Here is an 18992-nt window from a genome sequence, read left to right on the forward strand (position 1 = left end):
TGTAGTGTCAATTTCATATCCTATTAGTTACAAATCAAAGAGTTGAAAAATAAATTGAAATCAAAATGTAAGTGGCAAATGTCAGCATATCACACCACATGTATGGTGTTCATTATTTCTGTTATTATGGCATTACAACATAGTAGAAAGAACATGGTCTTTGAAGTTTCCTGTTTGGATATCATCTCTTCCACTTACCAACTTAAATAAGCAATAACTTTAGGTAAGGGACTTAATCTTTTCAAGTACCTATTTCTGTTAGTTGGCAACAGCACCATTTCAAATAGTTGGAAGTATTAGTTAAGATGATGTATGTAAAGAGGCTGATGACTCCAAATTATGACCCAAGTATGGGTAAGGGTTACTTTAAGAGCCACTCAAGGAACTTCAGGGATGTAAGTTATAATTGTCTAGATGTAAGAGTCTTGAAAACCACAGGTGACTTGTTTGCCAGTTTCTCCTTTCTTCCAGGTCAGAAATTTAGCCAACATAGCCAAGACTCACTTGTAGTTAAGTGCAGCAAAGTGACTGTTACAATACTGCATAGGCATGTTATGCATACTGCCTGTAGACCTGACCCACACACTACTGTGACAATACTTGACATTCTCCCTCTTTGCTAATGTTAAATAGAAAGAAGGGGTCTTTGGAGCATTCTGACTCCTGTAACAGAATCCAGAGCTATTGATTGGAAGGATCGAAGTTTCCTAAATGACTGTGTGGAGGACAAACCCTAACCTCCATTCTGCTAATCTATATCAGATGGGACTATGAATAAGGAAAAAAAAAAAAAAACTTATTTTGTTAAGCCAATCAGTATATAGGCTTTTTTTGGTTATAGCTGTTAGCATTTTTCTTATACATACTTATATTCCATTTCTGAAATGTCTCTTGTGTTAAATTCCAGATGTAAAACCCAGATTCACTTATGTAATACCCTGCTTAATCTTCCCAATTTATCTGACCCTTATTATATACATAAACTTAGATAAAAATATATTTAAAATGAACTCATATTTTCAATATGAGACATACACATACCTGCTGATTTTTATAGCTACTAAGAGTTACCAAAAGGAAAACAAACACATTATTGAACAAGGAGAAAAGAAAACTTGTCCTTCATTTGTGTACAAGGTTGATAAAATATGATGTTTTATGTGCAATATTTATGTTACCAAAGGTGTATTACTACTTCTTATGCTGCTGGTATATTTGAAACAATGTTGTCAGTTGGACTAATTAGAGCATAGACAAGGGATGTGTGTGACCTGTAACGCTCCATTGTTCTTGCAGACAAAAAATATAATGAAATGTAATGTCTTCCTCCCATTGGAGAGTAATGAAGAACAAAACCAATTTGTTGGACTAAAAATTAATTAGACACATCAGATTCGATTGTATCTATTACTGTGAAAGTTTGCAGCTGTTCCACATATTGTTACCAACTATATAAGGTAAGCATTAAGTGGCCAAATGATTAAAGAAACAATAGCTATATTATTAAGCAAGATTACTGAAAATTATAAAGCAAAGTAAATTTAATATATGGCATAATCTTTGATGCTTACTTATGTAAATGTATGTGATTGAATTTCTGTGTGTGTAAGTAAAATGGTATAGGAGAACTATGGACACTTTGATGTTAAATTATCTTACCAGTGGAAAATACAGACAAAAAACAATGCTTTTAAACATGTGTATAGCTATTTATTATATTTATATGATATTTTATTTAATATTCCCTTAATGGAACTTTCTGGGATGAAAATAAAACTGAGAAGGAATAGATGAAACAGTACATAGTCTGGCATAAGACAAATCTAAAATTATCAGCCATAAATTACAACAAATGCCAATACATGATTTAATTAAGGCAAAGGGGAAATGAGGTAGAGCTTGAGTCACTTCGAGTGCTGTTTCTAGTACTGAACAGACAATAGAGAAAGCACAAATTGAAACAGAAAAAGATTAGCCATCCTAAATCACTTTTCAGCTAAGGAATAACAGTTGTGTAGATAATGTTATCAGACAAGATGTTAAGGTAGATGTGCAGGAGTAATTAAAGAAACACTTAAAGGCTCCTTCAGTACAACAGTAGATATTAAAAAGAAATAAATCTCTTGAGTATAAACAGCATTTTCTGTGTTGAGTTGTGCCTGTGTGTTTGTGTGTGCATGTGTATGCACATGTGAGCATGCATTTATTCCAAGTGGTGCAATTCCATTTGATCACATCTTGAATACTGCACGTTCTAGCTACACAAATAGGAGATAGAAATAGCATTTACTAGATTATTTTTTAACTTCACAGAAAATTTGGAAAGAGTTGTATGATATGCTAAAAAATAAAGTAATAATCATACATTTAAAAACAGTCTTTTTAAACTAATGAAAACTTAAATAAAACTTTCTATTTGATTTAAAACACTCTAAGTTAGTTTTCCTTTTTTTAAGTTACTATACAGTTGTTAAGTTCTTAATTGACATGAGATGAGCTTGGTTAAATGGTATTATTGTAATGTTTTACTTGCCTCCAAGTGTAATAAATCCCCCCAATATTGTGAACAATGCATACAATCTCTACAAAAAACAAACAAACAAACAAAAAACAACAACAGCCAAAAACTTCCCTTTGCTTGAGAATTACACTTCTAATAAAAATGATAGAAAATACAGTAAAGAAATATATAGATACTTGACAATCTGAGTTAGAAATATTCCAACCGCTATAGACAGTTAAAAAGAAAAAAAAAAAAAACCCACAAAACCCCACAAAGCTTTGTTTGCTTATGCAGGAATTCTCATAGAAAACGGTGCCCTTTAAATATGTCTCATAAACATTTAAGGGAAAAAGTAAGAGAAGTAAGAAGGGCTTACTTCTAAATAGCATAATGTGTGTGTGTGTGTGTGTGTGTGTGTGTGTATCAGTTAAATCCTTTTGGGTGTACCTGTATTTCTTTCTTATTCCAATTTATTTTAGAAAATCTCAGAAGGGCAAGATTGTAGGTTCCCCTCAGGTTAAGAAATTAATTCGGTCTGTATGACTAATTAAGAAAGGGAAGGCAATTTAAAGGAAAGTTAACACTATAACTTTTTCTCCTTAACATTTTTAATATATAAAAGAACAAAAACTTGGAGAATACTCAAAAATCAACAGTATGGTTGAATGTTAAATCTCTTCATATACAATAAATATTTTGTAAAAAGAAACAATTTCCCAGAAATTGGCAGTGTGCTCTATGTGCATCATTTCAAAAAACAAACAGAAAGAAATGGGACTGGCACATTCTATTGTATCAAACTCTGGGTAAATATTCTTAAAATATGCAAACTCTAGGAAGAACATTTAAAAATATATTAAAGATACTAATAAACAAATAAAAGCAGGAAGAACTGAAGATATATGTCTCTTGAAAGAAGGGAGATGCACTAGGGGAAATCTGAACTTATGAGGCTTTCTTTTCCTTTAAAAATTTCAAACCATACAGTGCTAGGCAGCTTGAACCCAAATTGAAAACTTCAGTCATATTGCTATAAAGTGTCAGAGGATACAGTTCTCAGATGACAGAGTGACTGAAAATTTTCATTGGGAAGCCATGTTCAAGAGCCACACGAAAGTAATATTTCCAAATCTTTGTATGAACTCCCCCTTAATCATAAGATGAACTCTTAAGAGTACCTGCAGAATGAAGATTCCAAGAATCTGGTGAATATCAAAAACCAGAAGGCTGAAAAGGTTGAACAGACTTTTCAGCTGATGTTCACTGTAGAGAAAATTGTATTTAAACCTTAAATTTCATCAAGTTGGAAAAGAGATCAACATATTTGGCTTTTCACTGAAGCCTCTTAAGGGCCATGACTTGGAAGTAAAGGTCAAACTGAGATTTTGCTCTGAGAAAAAGGTCAAAACATAAACAGTCCCATATTAACAAAGGTAAAATCCAAGCCCCCGAAAAATCAAGATGATCAGCTAGTAACATAACTCTCTTTAAAACAAGACCCAACATTCTTTAGAAGATCACTAAATTTTATGATATGCATCTGTGATGTATAGTATGCAGTAAAAAACTACTAAGCATGCAAAAAGAAACAAAATAACAATAGCAAAAAAGAAGAAAGAAGTAAAAAAATAGTAAGAGACAACCAAAGGTCAAGAGAAAAAATAATCAACAGATACAGACCATGAGATGACATGGACGTTGAAATGAGGAGAAAAGGACTTTAAAGTAGCTATTAGAAAATGGAACATGTAAAAGAAAACAAATGGAAATTCTAGAACAGAAAAGTATATTATATAAATTAATAATTCACTGGATACTTCCATTTCTGCCCATAAAGAAATAACAGGTATGGGACACAAAATCCTCCCATAAATAAGTAGAAAAGTTGGCAAAATATGTAAAACAAAGGGCAGGATTGTGAGAAAGGGGAAGTAAAAAAAAGGGAGATTTTACTATTTTCATATTTGATCTGAAGATAGTGCTAATACTCAAATGTGATGCAGTGAAGAGGAACCCAGATGTGGCTAAACAAAATTCCTGAGAGGAACTCAGGGAGGCTGAGGAAATTGAATTTATAGAACAGAATATCTGATAAAAAATGAGTAACATAAAATTTTTTCTTAGTTTTAATTTACTTAAAAGATAAAGATAACTAATGATTTAAAGCAAAGCAAATCATAACACTACTTTAGTTTGTATATTGGTGTTTACTATATAAGAGTAAAACTATAACAATAGCAAAAATACTGAGAGGAATGAAAATGGAATTATATTTTTTTAAGTTCTTGCTAGGTAAATCCTAGAGTAACCATTATTTTAAAAAAAACCCTTAATCCTAAGAATCCAATAATGGATACAAAATAAAATACAGAAAGTGACTTCATTCAACAAGAAGAAACTAAGAAAATAGGAACAAATTCAGATAGAAAATAAATAGCAAGATGGTAATTCTAAGCCCAAATGCATCACTGATTACATTGAAGTTAATGGTCTAAACATTACAATAAAAAGGCAAGGATTATCATATTGACTTTAAAAGAGACTTAATATGTAATATAAATAGTAGAAATGTACAATATCCCTGTAAAAGGATGGAAACAAAACACAAACTACGTAAACACTTTTAATATAATGTAGCTATACTAATATTAGACAAAGTACATTTTAGGACAAAGAATCTTACTAGGTAATAAAGCGGGGCATTCCATAATGATAAAGGGTAAGTTCCCTAATAAAATGTAACAATTCTAAGATGTATTCACTTAAAACAAGTAGTAAAATAAATGAAATGAAAACTTATAGACAGAAAGGAGAAATACAAAAATCTTTAATTATAATAAATTTCCAGACTCCTTTTTTATTTATTGAAAGAGTAAACAGGCAGAAAATCAGTAAAGACCTGAATGATACTACCAACTAATTTAACATGACATTTATGGAACATTCCACTCCAGAACAGAAAAATGCACATATTTTTCAAAGCCATAAGCAACATTCCCTAAGACCAAATGTTAAGCCATAAAATAATTCTCCATATTTAAAAGGCTAAATTCATACAATGTACATTTTCTAACCACAGTGGAATTAAATTACAAATCAGAAAGAAAAGGCTATTTGTGAAATTCCAAAATATCTGGAAATGTAACAATACACTGCTAAACAACCTCTGCAAAGAGAACGAAATCCTTAGGTGAAGTGAGAAGTATTTTCAACATCGTGGTAAATGGAAACATCGTGGTAAATGGAAACTCAAAATGTATAAGATTCAGCTGAAGATGTGCTTAGTAAGAAATGTATAACTTTAAATAATAATTTATTATTACTATATTATATATAATATATTATTATTATTTATAATTTATTTTAAGTATCTGTATTAGAAAGGTCTAAATCACTGGTATAGATTTCCATCTTAAGAAGCAACAAAAAGTAAGTAGAAGAAAAAATGCAGAAATTAATTAATTAGAAATCAAATAAATAAACCTAGCAAAGCCAAAAGTTTATACTTTTTAAAAAAAGATTTCATTTATTTATTTATTTGACAGAGATCACACATAGGCAGAGAGGCAGACAGAGAGAGAGGAGGAAGCAGGCTCCTGCTGAGCAGAAAGCCCAATGTGGGGCTCGATCCCAGGACCCTGAGATCATGACCTGAGCCGAAGGGAGAGGCTTATCCCACTGAGCCACCCAGGCACCCCAAAAGTTTATACTTTGAAAAGATTAAAAACATTGATTAATCTTTATCAAAGCTATTTGAAATTAAAGGGATGGTTGGGGGGTTGCAAAACAAAGAGGGAGAGAAGAAAAAGAGAGAGAGAACATGAATTCTCATTATATGAATAAAAGAGATGAGGGGCACCTGAGTGGCTGTGTTGGTTTAGTGTCTGCCTTTGGTTAAGGTCAGGATCTCAGGGTCCTAGGATGGGGAACCACATTGGGTTCCCTGCTCAGCAGAGGTCTGTTTCTCCTTCTCTCTCTGCCCTTCCTCCCTTCTTGTGTCCTCCCTCTCTCTTAAATAAATAAATAAATAAATAAAATCTTTTCTTTTATCTTATTTTTAAGATTTTATTTATTTGATAGAGATCACAAGTAGACGGAGAGGCAGGCAGAGAGAGAGGGGGAAGAAGGTTCCCCGCTGAGCAGAGAGCCCAAAGTGGGGCTCGATCCCAGGACCATGGGACCATGACCTGAGCCAAAGGCAGAGGCTTTAACCCACTGAGCCCTAAAATCTTTTAAAAAAATAAAAGAGAAGACATAACTACACATCCTGCAACATTACAATTAAAGTGGATTATAAATAAGGAGATAATGCAATTAAGCATATAACAATAAATTCAAGAACTTAGATAAGTTAGACAAATTCACTGATGGAAAAACCAAAAATCCATTTAATACAACCAGCAAAGGAATAATAACAGTTCTAAATAAATGCAAATTCATAAATACAGAGAGAATATACAAAGAAAACTCTAGGCACAGATATTATAACTGATTCTAGAAAGAATTTAAAGAAGAAAATAAAAGGCCCACAAAAACTCTTAGACTGTAGCCAAGAATAGGATATTTCCCAGTCCCTTTTATAAAGTTAGCCATCCTGATTCTAAAACCTGACAAAGACATTAGAAGAAAACTATTGATCACTATCCCTCATGAACATAGATGCAAACTTCTTTAGCAGATGTTGGCAAATTGGATGGAATAATATCTGTATAAAACACAATGTATTTTGATCAAATGAGATTTATCCCAGGAATGAAAGATTTATTCACTTTTGAAATGATTCAATAGATTTTACCATATTAACACATATAGGAAGAAAGGAGACAGAATATTGTTTGAATACACCCTGAAAAAATATGCCACAATTATTAAGATAAATAAGTGAGGTTAGTAAGGACATAAGATGAAAGGGTAATATATAAAAGTAAGTTTACATATAGTACAGAATAAGTGGTAAAGGAATTTAATAAGTATACTTACAAAAATAAAATAGGGAAAAATTTAAGAAAACATGTGCTGATATAATTAGGAAAGTAAATAAGCCTCAACTCTCAAAACACATGCAATTACTTTAAGATGAGTTATAGATGTAAGCATAAGAGCTAAAATTATAAGGCTGATAGAAGAAAATCTAAGGAAATATCTTTCCTATCTACAGATAGGACACAATTTCTTAGAAAGCACTAAACATAAAAGAAAAATGTGGTACATTGTAGTTCACTACAATTTAAAAATTCACTAATCAAAAGACACTATTCATAAAAAAAAATAGGAAATCCATAGATGAGGAAAAAATATTTGCAATGAAAGACTATATGACAAAGAGTTTGTATCCAGAATGTATGGGTTCTCCTATCCAGTAACAAGAGAGAAACAACACATTTTAAAAAGGCAAAGACTTGGAAATGGTACAAAAGAAAATATGTGAATGGCCAATAAAACACACGTAATGTTCAACATCATTAGTCATCAAAGAAAACTGAAGTAAAGACAATAGTGAGGTACACTTTCATACTTGTCAGCATGACTAAAATTGTGGATGGGTAACATCAAATGTTGGTGATGGTGTAGAAAAAATGCAAGTCATGTTCTTTGCTAGTGAAAGTATAAAATTATACAATAATATGAAAGTCTTTACAGTTTCTTATAAACTATGTCAATCCTATTACCTAAAAATTCCACCTCTAGATATCTCTCCAAAGGAAATAAAAACTTGTGTCCTCAAAAAGACTTACACAGGAATGTTCATGCCCTCAAGAGACAAGCAGAGAAACAAAACAAGATATATTCGTTCAATTGAACACTGCTCAGAAACAAAAACCTATGAATTGCATGATACATACATTGGTAAGTCTCAAAAACATTGTTTAGTGAAAGAAGCCAGACACAAGGTATTATATTCTGTGTGATTCCATTTACATATATTTCAAGAACAGGCAAACATAATCAATGCTAGTAGGGAAAAATTGTCTGTGATGACGATAGTGCATTTAATAGGGATTTCTTATTTGGGATAATATATTTGAATTACAAAGTTTCTTTTGGCCTGTTTCTGGTAAAATTTTGACATCTTTCTTGCTTAGAGGATTTGAAACACAATGCACTTTCTTCAGTAACTGTCTCATTTCTTATTATATTTCAATGACATCAAAATTGTTAGTGAAATTATTGATTAAAAATTATTTTCAAACCGACTTTCAGCATTTAAACACTTAGTGATTATAATTTGAAGAAGTTTCTGGGAAACTTGAGAGCACAAGAAATTGCTAACTATTTGTATGAGAAACCCTAGTCAGTCAACCTATTTGCCTATATGATGAGTGTACCCTCTTCTCATTGCTGCAGATCCACTCTTAGGACACAGATTAAAAATATCTACCTTGTTGCCAGTTGGCTAACTGATAACAGGCCACAGAGATGTACTCACCAATGATTATTGGCTGCGGCTCGCTTTTTACTCCAACCCCTGCACTCGTGCTAGCGGCAACCTCTACCCGGTATTGGATACCTGGGAACAACCCACCAATTATTACAGATCGAATGGCTGCATCCACAGTTTTGTTGATATGGAATCGTGTTTCATTCCCCAGGCACCAGATCTATAGAAATGTAAAGTGAGAAACAAAAAGAATATAAAATTATCCTTTCTGTCAAATTGATGACCTATTTTTTTAGTAGTGACCGATCTATTCTCTTGGCTTATAGAAGTATTTGTAAATGACATTTTCTAAAGGCTAATATTTGCACTTTATTTATCTAAGTGTGTGTGTATGTGTGTGTATTAAAGGAAGAACAGTAGGAGAAGCTAAAACCACGCCATGTTCCTTTATATATTACAACTAACAGTGAATGCATATAATGCAGTGATTCCTTAAACACTTCTGGAGAGTGTTCTTGGTTGCAAAGAGTATTTGGGTATGGATTAAAACTCATAAACTTCTCTGATTAATTTATTTATCAAGGTTTATTATGCATGTAATCTATTAAAATATGGTGATTATTAGTTGTAATATCCAATGGATATAGGTGCACATCTAAGTAATTTATATTCTATTTAAGAAACTATTAACTTACCCAGAAGTAGTTAACAAGATTAATTGACCTAAGTTATAAGTATTGACTGAGATGAAATTAAGGCCAATATTTACATTGACAGTAATAAATCTCAGTATCGATCAAAACATATGGACATATACACAGACACATTCATGAGAACAGAGTGGTAGATAGTCTTTGAAAACCAATGTGAAAGAATCCAGGCTTTTACTCTAAGTAAAAATCATACTTTAAAGCATACTTTGTCCTGGGATATGGAGATCTGTTACTGTCAAATGCATTATAAAAAGAATCATACTGTGTATACATATTTGCATTCATAATCTACAGTATTTCATAATCTACATGGAGATACATAAGTAGAAATACAAATGGTTTGTTTTTGAAACAGGTCAATTCCTGGAACTTTTTATTTAAAGTAATTCTTATTTTTTTCTTTTATTTACACAATGATATCTATGTTACTAATGTGGGAATATTTAGGCCTAACTAAAATATACACTTTGTGACCAAAATAAGGCACTCTCATATGAGTGAGAAAGCTTACAACTTAAACAAAAAATACCATGTTATAATCAATATTGGTATATCAGTAAATGGAAGTTTAAGATATTTAGTTCCCAATGATACAAAGGTAAAATCCTAACCTCATTAAAACATAAATACCAGAACAGATCATTCTTTGCCATTGTACCCTAATCCTTGTAAAATTTATACGTATGCATATATATTTATAAGTAATTGTGATTCTTATATTTCTTACACATTTCTTTATAAAGTGATGGGGATAATTTTAGAGTTAAGTGCTTGTGTACATGGTATCAGTAAGCTAATCATTCATTAATTTAAGAAAATTCTATTTTGAATTTTATTTTTTCTTAGAAATAACAGAATTCAACTTGCAATGCTTTCACTACAATTATTTAGCTTCATTTTACATATCAACTCTAAACTTTTTGGGTGAGATGGGGTGTCTAGTTTTCTATTCTAATAGATATATACAACATGTTAATTGTTAGACTCCCATATACATTTATTAATAGCAAAATCATAGTTTTGAATTTTTATTAGGTTTAATGAGATGTTTTACTATCATATGTGTTCTGATCACATTACAGCTAGTCAGAGTCTTATTTCCCAAAGTTAGACATCTTTTGTCTGTTAAACATCAAACGATGGCAGGAAAACAATGGATCTATAGTTTCTAAACAGCAACAAAATTATCATTAGAAAAATGAGATAATAAACTACATTTATAAGTTTTTTCATAATTTGTTTTTATAATGGCTCCCTTTTTCAAGTGAAATATTTTACAAAACCTCAATAAATTGACCAAAAGAGGACTTCAGAGTGGGAGTTGGTGCCGTCCACCTCCTATCCCCACCCCAACCCTCTAAACCTTGGAAGCATCTTTTTATGAGACCACAGTTTAAAAATATCCCTGCTAAGGCCCCTTACACAGAAATTTAATAACAATGATACAGGACTTTTAAGATGAGAGCTTCACCACCTACTCTGTACCGCAATCTCTCTAACTCTCTGAGGTTCTGGAATCATGCTCTACAACCCCCGTCCCAAAACAAAACAAAACAAAACAAAACAAAACAAAAACACTCCACTGCTCTGGTTTACTTGTCCAAGTGAGTTTTTGTTATCTGTGTCTTGGAGTTAGGTCCCAATCCCCTATGCATTTGTTTCTTTACCTGTCACACAAAGATAGAAAAATTACTTTACACTCAGTCTCAACAAGAGGGCTTCTGGAGATGAGCTTCATGCATGTGACACTGAGACCTCTGGGAAGCCCTTCTGTGAGCCCTGCTTCTTCACCCAGGTCCTACCTTGTATTCTTGGATGATTCCATTCTGATGATCTGCAGGAGGAGGATCCCAGGAAACACTAATACTTGTGCTGTTGTGGCTTCCTACTGTCAGCACAGTGACAGATTGTGGAGGGGCACTTGGGGCTGCAAAGGAAGCAATTAGGGTAAACACCAACTGTAAGTCTTGATGTGCATTAATACTGCTTATAGAATATGGATATGCAGACAAGAAGCAAGAGGTCTGGTCTCCAGTAGCTCCCAATTTGCACGTAGTATTCAACAGTGACAGTTTTTTTCCAAAAATTGCCCTTTCAATATAATGGATAGGTTTAATGCAAACACAACAGCTTTGCTAATATGTGCTCGCTAATAAATTTAACAGCTAACATTCTGATGAGTGTTTTCTATATGCCTCGCACTGAGTTAAGCATCATATTTGATGATCACACTAACCTCAAGAAGTAAAAACAACTCTTATCTTAGTTTCACAGAAAAGGAAAGCGAAGACAACTGTATGAGAATTATCTAAGTGAAACATCAAGGCAGAATTTGAACCTAGGTATGTCTGGATCTAGAGCTTTGATCCATGTGAGAATAGGCAGGCTCTCTTTTTGAAAAAAACATTCCTATCAAATATATTCTGAGAGTGGGGCATCTGGGTAGCTCAGTGGGTTAAGCCTCTGCCTTCACCTCAGGTCATGATCTCAGAGTCCTGGGATAGAGCCCCTCATTGGGCTCTGGGCTCTCTGCTCAGCAGGGAGCCTGCTTCCCCCTCCCCCAACCCCTGCCTGCCTCTCTGCTAACCTGTGATCTCCATCAAATAAATAAGTAAAATCTTTATAAAAAAATATTCTGAGAGAATGTATTCCAAATTTTCATCAACCATTATCTCTGAACGGTGCCACTAATAATCTTCTTGTTTGGTTTGGTTTTGTGTTTAATACATAAAAACAGAAACACAGCAATAAATTTCACCAAAATAAGAAAAAAATACTTTTTTTTTTCATATCGGGGAAAAATAATTGACTTATACATTGACTCCTAATTTAAGATTTAAAACTTATTTTATGTTGATGGGAAAGAAACTCTGAAGTTACAAATGAAAACAGTTCATGTTGGGTTGAGTGTGAAATGGATAGATTTTAATTTCCTACAGTTCCCATCCTTTATGGTTTCTCCTATAACTAATTATAATCACACTGAGAAAAGATGAGTGAGAAAAAATTTCTGATTTTAGACTGCAGCATCTGCTCTCCAGTCTCTCTGAGAGTTGAAAAATACTAATTTTATAAAAAAATTTATCAATTCTCCTTAAATCTCTGAGTAGGAAAAACAAAATGAAACAACAGTTGAAACAAAATTCAAAGAAATTGTGGTATTAAAGGATTTTTATGTGAAAGGTTCAATGCTTTCATAACTCTATACAGTTTAATCCTTTGAACATGTGTACAATTGAATGGTAAAAGATATTTTAAAAGCCTATCCATTAAATCTCCCATGTTTCATAAATTTGTCATCGAGGTATGTCCATACGGCACTGAGATAGAGGATATATACAGACACAGTAGCACTTTATTGCCCTGTATTATTCCTCTGTCTGATAATATTATTGCAACATATGGCACGATGACATAAATCTAACCACCTGTTCACTCGTTTTGTAGTTATTGAGTAGATTGCACTGAAAAATAACACTTGAAAACTGGTTTCTCATTTGCCTTGCTGCTGGCTTGGAGAGAATACCATGCCTGCTTCCTAGCAGGTCAATTATTCCAGTGCTCCGCTTCTACAGATGTGAAGCAACCCAAATCACTGCTTATCATTCCCACACACAGCCCCGCTGAGCTCCATTTGTTACCTTCAGAAGGCCACATAAACTCTAAAGGGATGCATGCCGAACAGTGAAAGATGTCTAATCCAGAGGAAAAGCCTAACGTCAGCAAAAATTCATTTTTGGAAGTGTGCTTTAAATGTAGCACTCTATATTAAATTCATCCACTCCAGTCATTAGTAGTACACATTTTCAATATAAAGTAGAATTTAATGGTGGATGAACATATTACTATTAATTTTTAGTAGTTTTTTTCTTTACATATCCTAAAAGTTGATTAATATCTTTAACGATATGCACTTCTGTTCATGTCAGCGTATCACAGCAGAAAGTTTTCACTGTGATGCTGATTAAAGATATGTGCAATTTAAAAGCTCTTTGGTCAAACACAGACATCTATGGTACCATAAGTAACTGATACACATTTTCTTAAGATTGCTTTCATACTGATTTATGAAAAATGGCCATCTTCCAGAAGCTTTGTAAATAAAATTAGTAGAAAAGCAGAAAAGGAGGGAGTTATTACACTTGGCATCTGACTTTTTGTACTTTTAATACCATTTATTATAAGCTCCTAGTTTAGGGAAGGAGACGCTAGTACAGGGACTGGTCAAATTACATTAATTTCATGTCCATCACAAATTGACTTTTAAGTATCTGTGTGCAGGGATGCCTGGGTGGCTCAGTTGGTTGGACGACTGCCTACGGCTCAGGTCATGATCCCGGAGTACCAGGATCGAGTCCCGCATCGGGCTCCCAGCTCCATGGGGAGTCTGCTTCTCCCTCTGACCTTCTCGCTCATACTCTCTCTCACGGTCTCTCTCTCAAATAAATAAATAAAATCTTAAAAAAAAAAAAAAGTATCTGTGTTCAAAAACAGTTTCCAAATGGAGGGGAGAAAATGTCACTAATGAGAATGTTATTGCAAACATGCAAGTGGCCTTCTGATTAGAAATTATGAGTCACACAAGCAGAGTCCATGGGGAAGGAGGCTTATAAAAGAAAATGTCACACTTTACTACATCAAAAACCGGAAAGTGACAATGAACAGCCTGCATTCTTGAGTTTACAGTAACCCGTCCTTATTTAATGAAGCCAAATGAACTCAACCATGTTAAGAAAAAAAAATATGGGAAAATATTGTAATCAAATTCCAGTGCACTGGTAAAATTTGGAACAAATGTCTGCTTAAGAAAAAAAAAATCCCCTTACTCGAATGTCATTTTTTTTTTAAAAGTTGTCATATTCTATGAGATTCTTGGAATAAAAAGAGGAAAGGCCACTTCCTGAATTCACTTTTTATATTCTCTCTTGCTATTTCTCTAAGGTATATGATAAACTAGAACTTCAAGAGAAATTATCTTGGGACTCCTGGGTGGCTCAGCCAGTTAAGCGGCTGCCTTTGGCTTGGGCCATGAGCCTGGGGTCCTGGGATTGAGTTCCATATTGGGCTCCTTGCTCAGTGGGGAGCCTGATTCTCCCTCTGCCTCCCACTTCCCCTGATTGTGCTCACTCTCTCTTCTCTCTTTGATTAAAAAAAAAAAAAATTAAAAAAAGAAAGAAATTGCCTCCATTATGGGTTAAGTTGGCTTTTGTTAGAAATCTGAATACTGACCTTCTTCAGTAGTACGAATTATTTTAGATTCACTGTCCATTCCTTGGAACTCATTAAAATAGGGTCGAACTTTAATTTCATAAGTCACCCCCTTTTTCAGGTTGACTAAGACAGCACTTCGCTCAGTTGGGACTTTGGCATCTAAATTCTGCCATGTTGATGTTGCCTGCAGGCCGGAGGTCTGACGATACATCACTCGGTAGCCCTGAATAAACTGGGGTTGGCGATCGACCTGAAAAACACAGCAAAAATCTTTTGAAACCAAATAGAAATATTGTAGACATGACAAGGAAACCACGCACATCCTAATTTCTCCTGTCCCTATTTCAGTCTTCATCAACTATTATCTGTGGGATGCCATCATTTTGTAATTCATCTCCTTGCTTCTAATACCCAATTCCAATTCTGAGTTCACATTGCCTGTAAGTTATGATTTCCAAAATAAAGAGTGGGACAACTCTCTCTCCTGCTTAAAATACTCCATAGTATCCAAGATGTTTACTTAATTCAAATTCCTTAGAATAGCAAAGGCCTGACAGGACTAGACATGCCAATTTGTCTAGCTTCACTTCTCATCATCCTTCTCCTATATTCCACAGTTCCTATTTTTATGGTTGGATATATAATGTGTTATTGCTCAGGGATTTCCATTCTTGTCTTTGTCTATTCACTAATACCTTCGCTCCCTCCAGTCATTTGAGTTCCTACTAATCAAGTTACTAGTCAAGTTACATTCATAACTAATATCCATAAGCAAATGTTATGAATGAGATGGACAAGGAGTTAAGGAAGCCTGGAGGGGAGAGGACGTTGATAGAATCAGGAAGGGGAAAAAGAACCAGTGCTGAGTTCTGCAAGGAAAGTAGGACTATTTATTCCAGAGCAAGAAGTGTAGAAACAGCCCATATAAATTTCTATGCCTGGAGGAAGTGTATGAGAAGACGAGGAGTTGTGAAGTTAGAGCATCTATTTTAAAGGCATTTGAAAAGCTTATACCCACTAGCAAATATGAAATGAAAGACTTATTAGTTTATCAGTTTCTGGCTCCTTCAAGAGTCCCACTATTGGCACAATTTCACAACTTTTTTTATCCTTTCATTCACTTAAAGGTATAGAGGATAAGCAGCTGTTTTTAATGAAAGTCAGATTTTTGAATCTGAATATCATATCAAGTAAAAATGTGAAAATGCTGTTTTGTTCAGTCATAAAAATTACATGGAAACCGAATATATTAAAAATGCAAGCTAAAAATAAAACACGTCCTTACACATTTATTCGACAATCTCTATTGAAGTTTTACCATTGTTGCTTCTTCAGGAAGAAAAGGATTTTTACCATTTTAAACTTTTTGAATGTCTTGCCATTTTTCCAGAATTGCTTGATTTAAAAAAATAACTATAACAGAAACTTCTTCAATTAATTTTGCATATATTGTAGCTTAATGACATATTCCAAGAAGCCTTTAACTTGATAAATTTCACTGTCAGATACAGGGTAAAATTTAATGGAGAAGAGATGGAAAACCTCATTTCAGGAAGGTTGGGGAGAGAAGAAACAGAGAAGGAGATGATGAAAAATGGCTATTTCAACTTTTAAAAAATTTCTTTATCCAGCTGTTAACACACTATGAATAAAACGTATTGTCTCATGTATTAACTGCTTTTTTAAAAGAATTATTTATTTATTTATTTGAGAGAGAGAGAGAGAGAGAGAGAGAATGCATACATGAATGGGGGCAGGGCCAGAGGAAGAAGAAGACAGGAAGGCCAAGCAGACTCTGCGCTGAGCTCAGAGCCCCACTAGGAGTTGGATCCCAGAACCCTGAGATCAAGACCAGAGCCAAAATCAAGAGCAAGAAGTTCATCTGACTGAGCCACTCAGGCACCCCAGTCCCACATATTAACCTCTACCATTTATTCTCCAGTTGTAGCATTTTAAAATTATGTTTAAGTGGGAGTTGGAAACTTAAAGAACCTCAATCAAAAGAGAATGGAACTTGGGGTGTCTGGGTGGCTCAGTGGGTTAAGCCTCTGCCTTCAGCTCAGGTCATGATCTCAGGGTCCTGGGATCTAGCCCCGCATCGGGCTCTCTGCTCAGGGAGCCTGCTTCCTCCCTGCCCCCTCTGCCTACTTGTGATCTCTCTCTCTCTCTGTCAAATGAATAAATAAAGTCTTTAAAAAAAAAAAAAGACGGTGGAACAAAGAGACATTTTTCTGTATTCAGAATGTCCAAGCTAGAGAGTCCATGAAGCTGGTGGGCCTGAGCTTATGTGTTTCTATGTATAGCTCATTCTAGCTTCGCAGATGAGTCTTAACAACTAAGAATGCCTTCGTCCACCTGACAGCATTCTTACCCTCAAAGATTCTCTGGAATTGGGGCTACACTTACAGCAGGCTCTGCCAAGAGAAAGTTCACCCAGCTCTGATGCCAAAGCTCGCAATCTTTGAACCTTCATACATGCTACCAGCTTGTGTTTGTACCAACAGATGTAGTTTTTGAAAAGCCGTTGTTCTAACATTATAAAGCGAGGCAGCTCAAAAGCAAAAAGTTAAATTTATGAGAGCCAAAGAGAGGTGACTTTAATCAAAACTGTCAATGTTCAAAAATTCCTTGCAGCATATGTTAAAACAACATTAAACTGGCATTTTATAAACTTCTCGGCATTCGCTTTAAGTGAATTTATATACTGAAAGAAAGACATAACTCACAATAATAGCTTGTTAATACTGAAAGAAGCAAGCTGTGTTTTTAAGAAGAACATTAAGCAGCTGTTTCCAGATGAAGAGAGTCTGTAAATCAGGGTAAATTGGTTTTATCCATGTTTGGTTTTCATTAATTAAGTGTTTTAGGGACTTTATGAAGCTAATGTTTACTACACAACATTGCCTTGCTCACTTCATTGTACGCTGCTTTCAACCCCTATATTCTAATGGCCTACTTAATAACTAAAGAGTTTAACTTGATTTTGTGCAGTTGCAGTAACTTCTTTTTCAGAAGAAAAGTTGTTGTTACAGGTGGAAGCAAAAATGAAAATGCTGAACACTACCTTTAAAAAAAAATAGGTGGGATTTTTATTGCATATGTGTTCTATAGCACTGACTTGTGGTGCACGTTTTGACAGGTGGTCACTTTCAAGTTAAACCAGATGCTTGTTACTAGTTTTATTAACATTCTGTTTATAAGAAGGAGGATTTTCTTTAGTGTTGATTATAATCAGAGTCTGGCCACAAATCCATGGGTCTGTAGAATTAAAAAAAAAAAATCTGTACTTTCTGAAATATGAACAAAAAAGCATTGTTTTCGGGGAGAAAAATGAAATGATGAAACAAATTTCCATCATCCAGTCATAATGTTGCAAGTGAGTTATAGCTCAGCCTTTTAAATTTTCTCAGCCTCAGTTTTCTTATTTCACTCAACAGTATGCATATTAGAAGGGCCTAGAGACAATTAAGTAACTATTATAAGTTAAAGAACTTTGCAAGTTTCAGGGACGCACAATGATAAAGCATCATTGGTAAGTAAGGGATCCGCATGTAGTCCGTTTGTGACCAGAGGGGAAATTGCGCAACACCATTGAATTGAAACCACATTCCATTAAAATGTGTAAGTGCTTACCACCATCTTTTCTATTAAAAAAAAAAAAAAAAAAGATCCATCCAAACTGAAAACTCGAAGTGAATTTTCTTTGTTGGGCTTAGCCTGTTAAGGATGGGTGTGGATAAAGCCAAATTCTGAAATTCTAGTTTGCCAATGGACACTTTCACTTTCAGTAGCTGTTATGTTAAAGGGGCAAAGGATCTGTGATTTTTTTGTCCTTGAACAAAAACACCCCCCACCACACACACTAGAATAACCTTTTTTTAAACATTTTTAATTTTTTAGAATAACTGCTTTTAAAAAAAACCAGATTTATGCTATTTTCTCTTGAAACAGTCATGTCTTATCATTTTTGCCTACCCTCGTCATAAGAGCAATCACTTTGAGAAAGCAGCCCTGGCTAACTATTGTTCCTTCAAGATTAGCCTTGGTAAACCACCTCAGCTGGCAGCACGTCTGACTCCATAGGTTGGGGAATTTATTTCTCTCCTCCAATAACACATCTGTAACTCAAATACTAACAAAGTAATACTTTAAAAAGCATGCACATTTAGGAAGTTGAAAATATGGC

At 34.1% G+C, this 18992-nt stretch overlaps 1 protein-coding gene across 15 annotated transcripts in view; it reads right to left on the minus strand.

The window, feature by feature from the left end:
* ROBO2 (roundabout guidance receptor 2) overlaps nt 1-18992 on the minus strand; it is a 1682217-nt gene that overhangs the window by 63692 nt on the left and 1599533 nt on the right. For all 15 annotated transcript variants that reach the window (XM_032352363.1, XM_032352359.1, XM_032352354.1 and 12 more), the window contains 3 exons: nt 14825-15056; nt 11398-11522; nt 8931-9102 (listed from right to left, as the gene is read on the minus strand). In XM_032352363.1, coding sequence (XP_032208254.1) covers nt 8931-9102; nt 11398-11522; nt 14825-15056 — 529 coding nt within the window. The remainder of the gene's footprint in view (nt 1-8930; nt 9103-11397; nt 11523-14824; nt 15057-18992) is intronic.

Source organism: Mustela erminea, chromosome 1, assembly GCF_009829155.1.
Source record: "Mustela erminea isolate mMusErm1 chromosome 1, mMusErm1.Pri, whole genome shotgun sequence".
NCBI classification, from domain to species: Eukaryota; Metazoa; Chordata; class Mammalia; order Carnivora; family Mustelidae; genus Mustela; species Mustela erminea.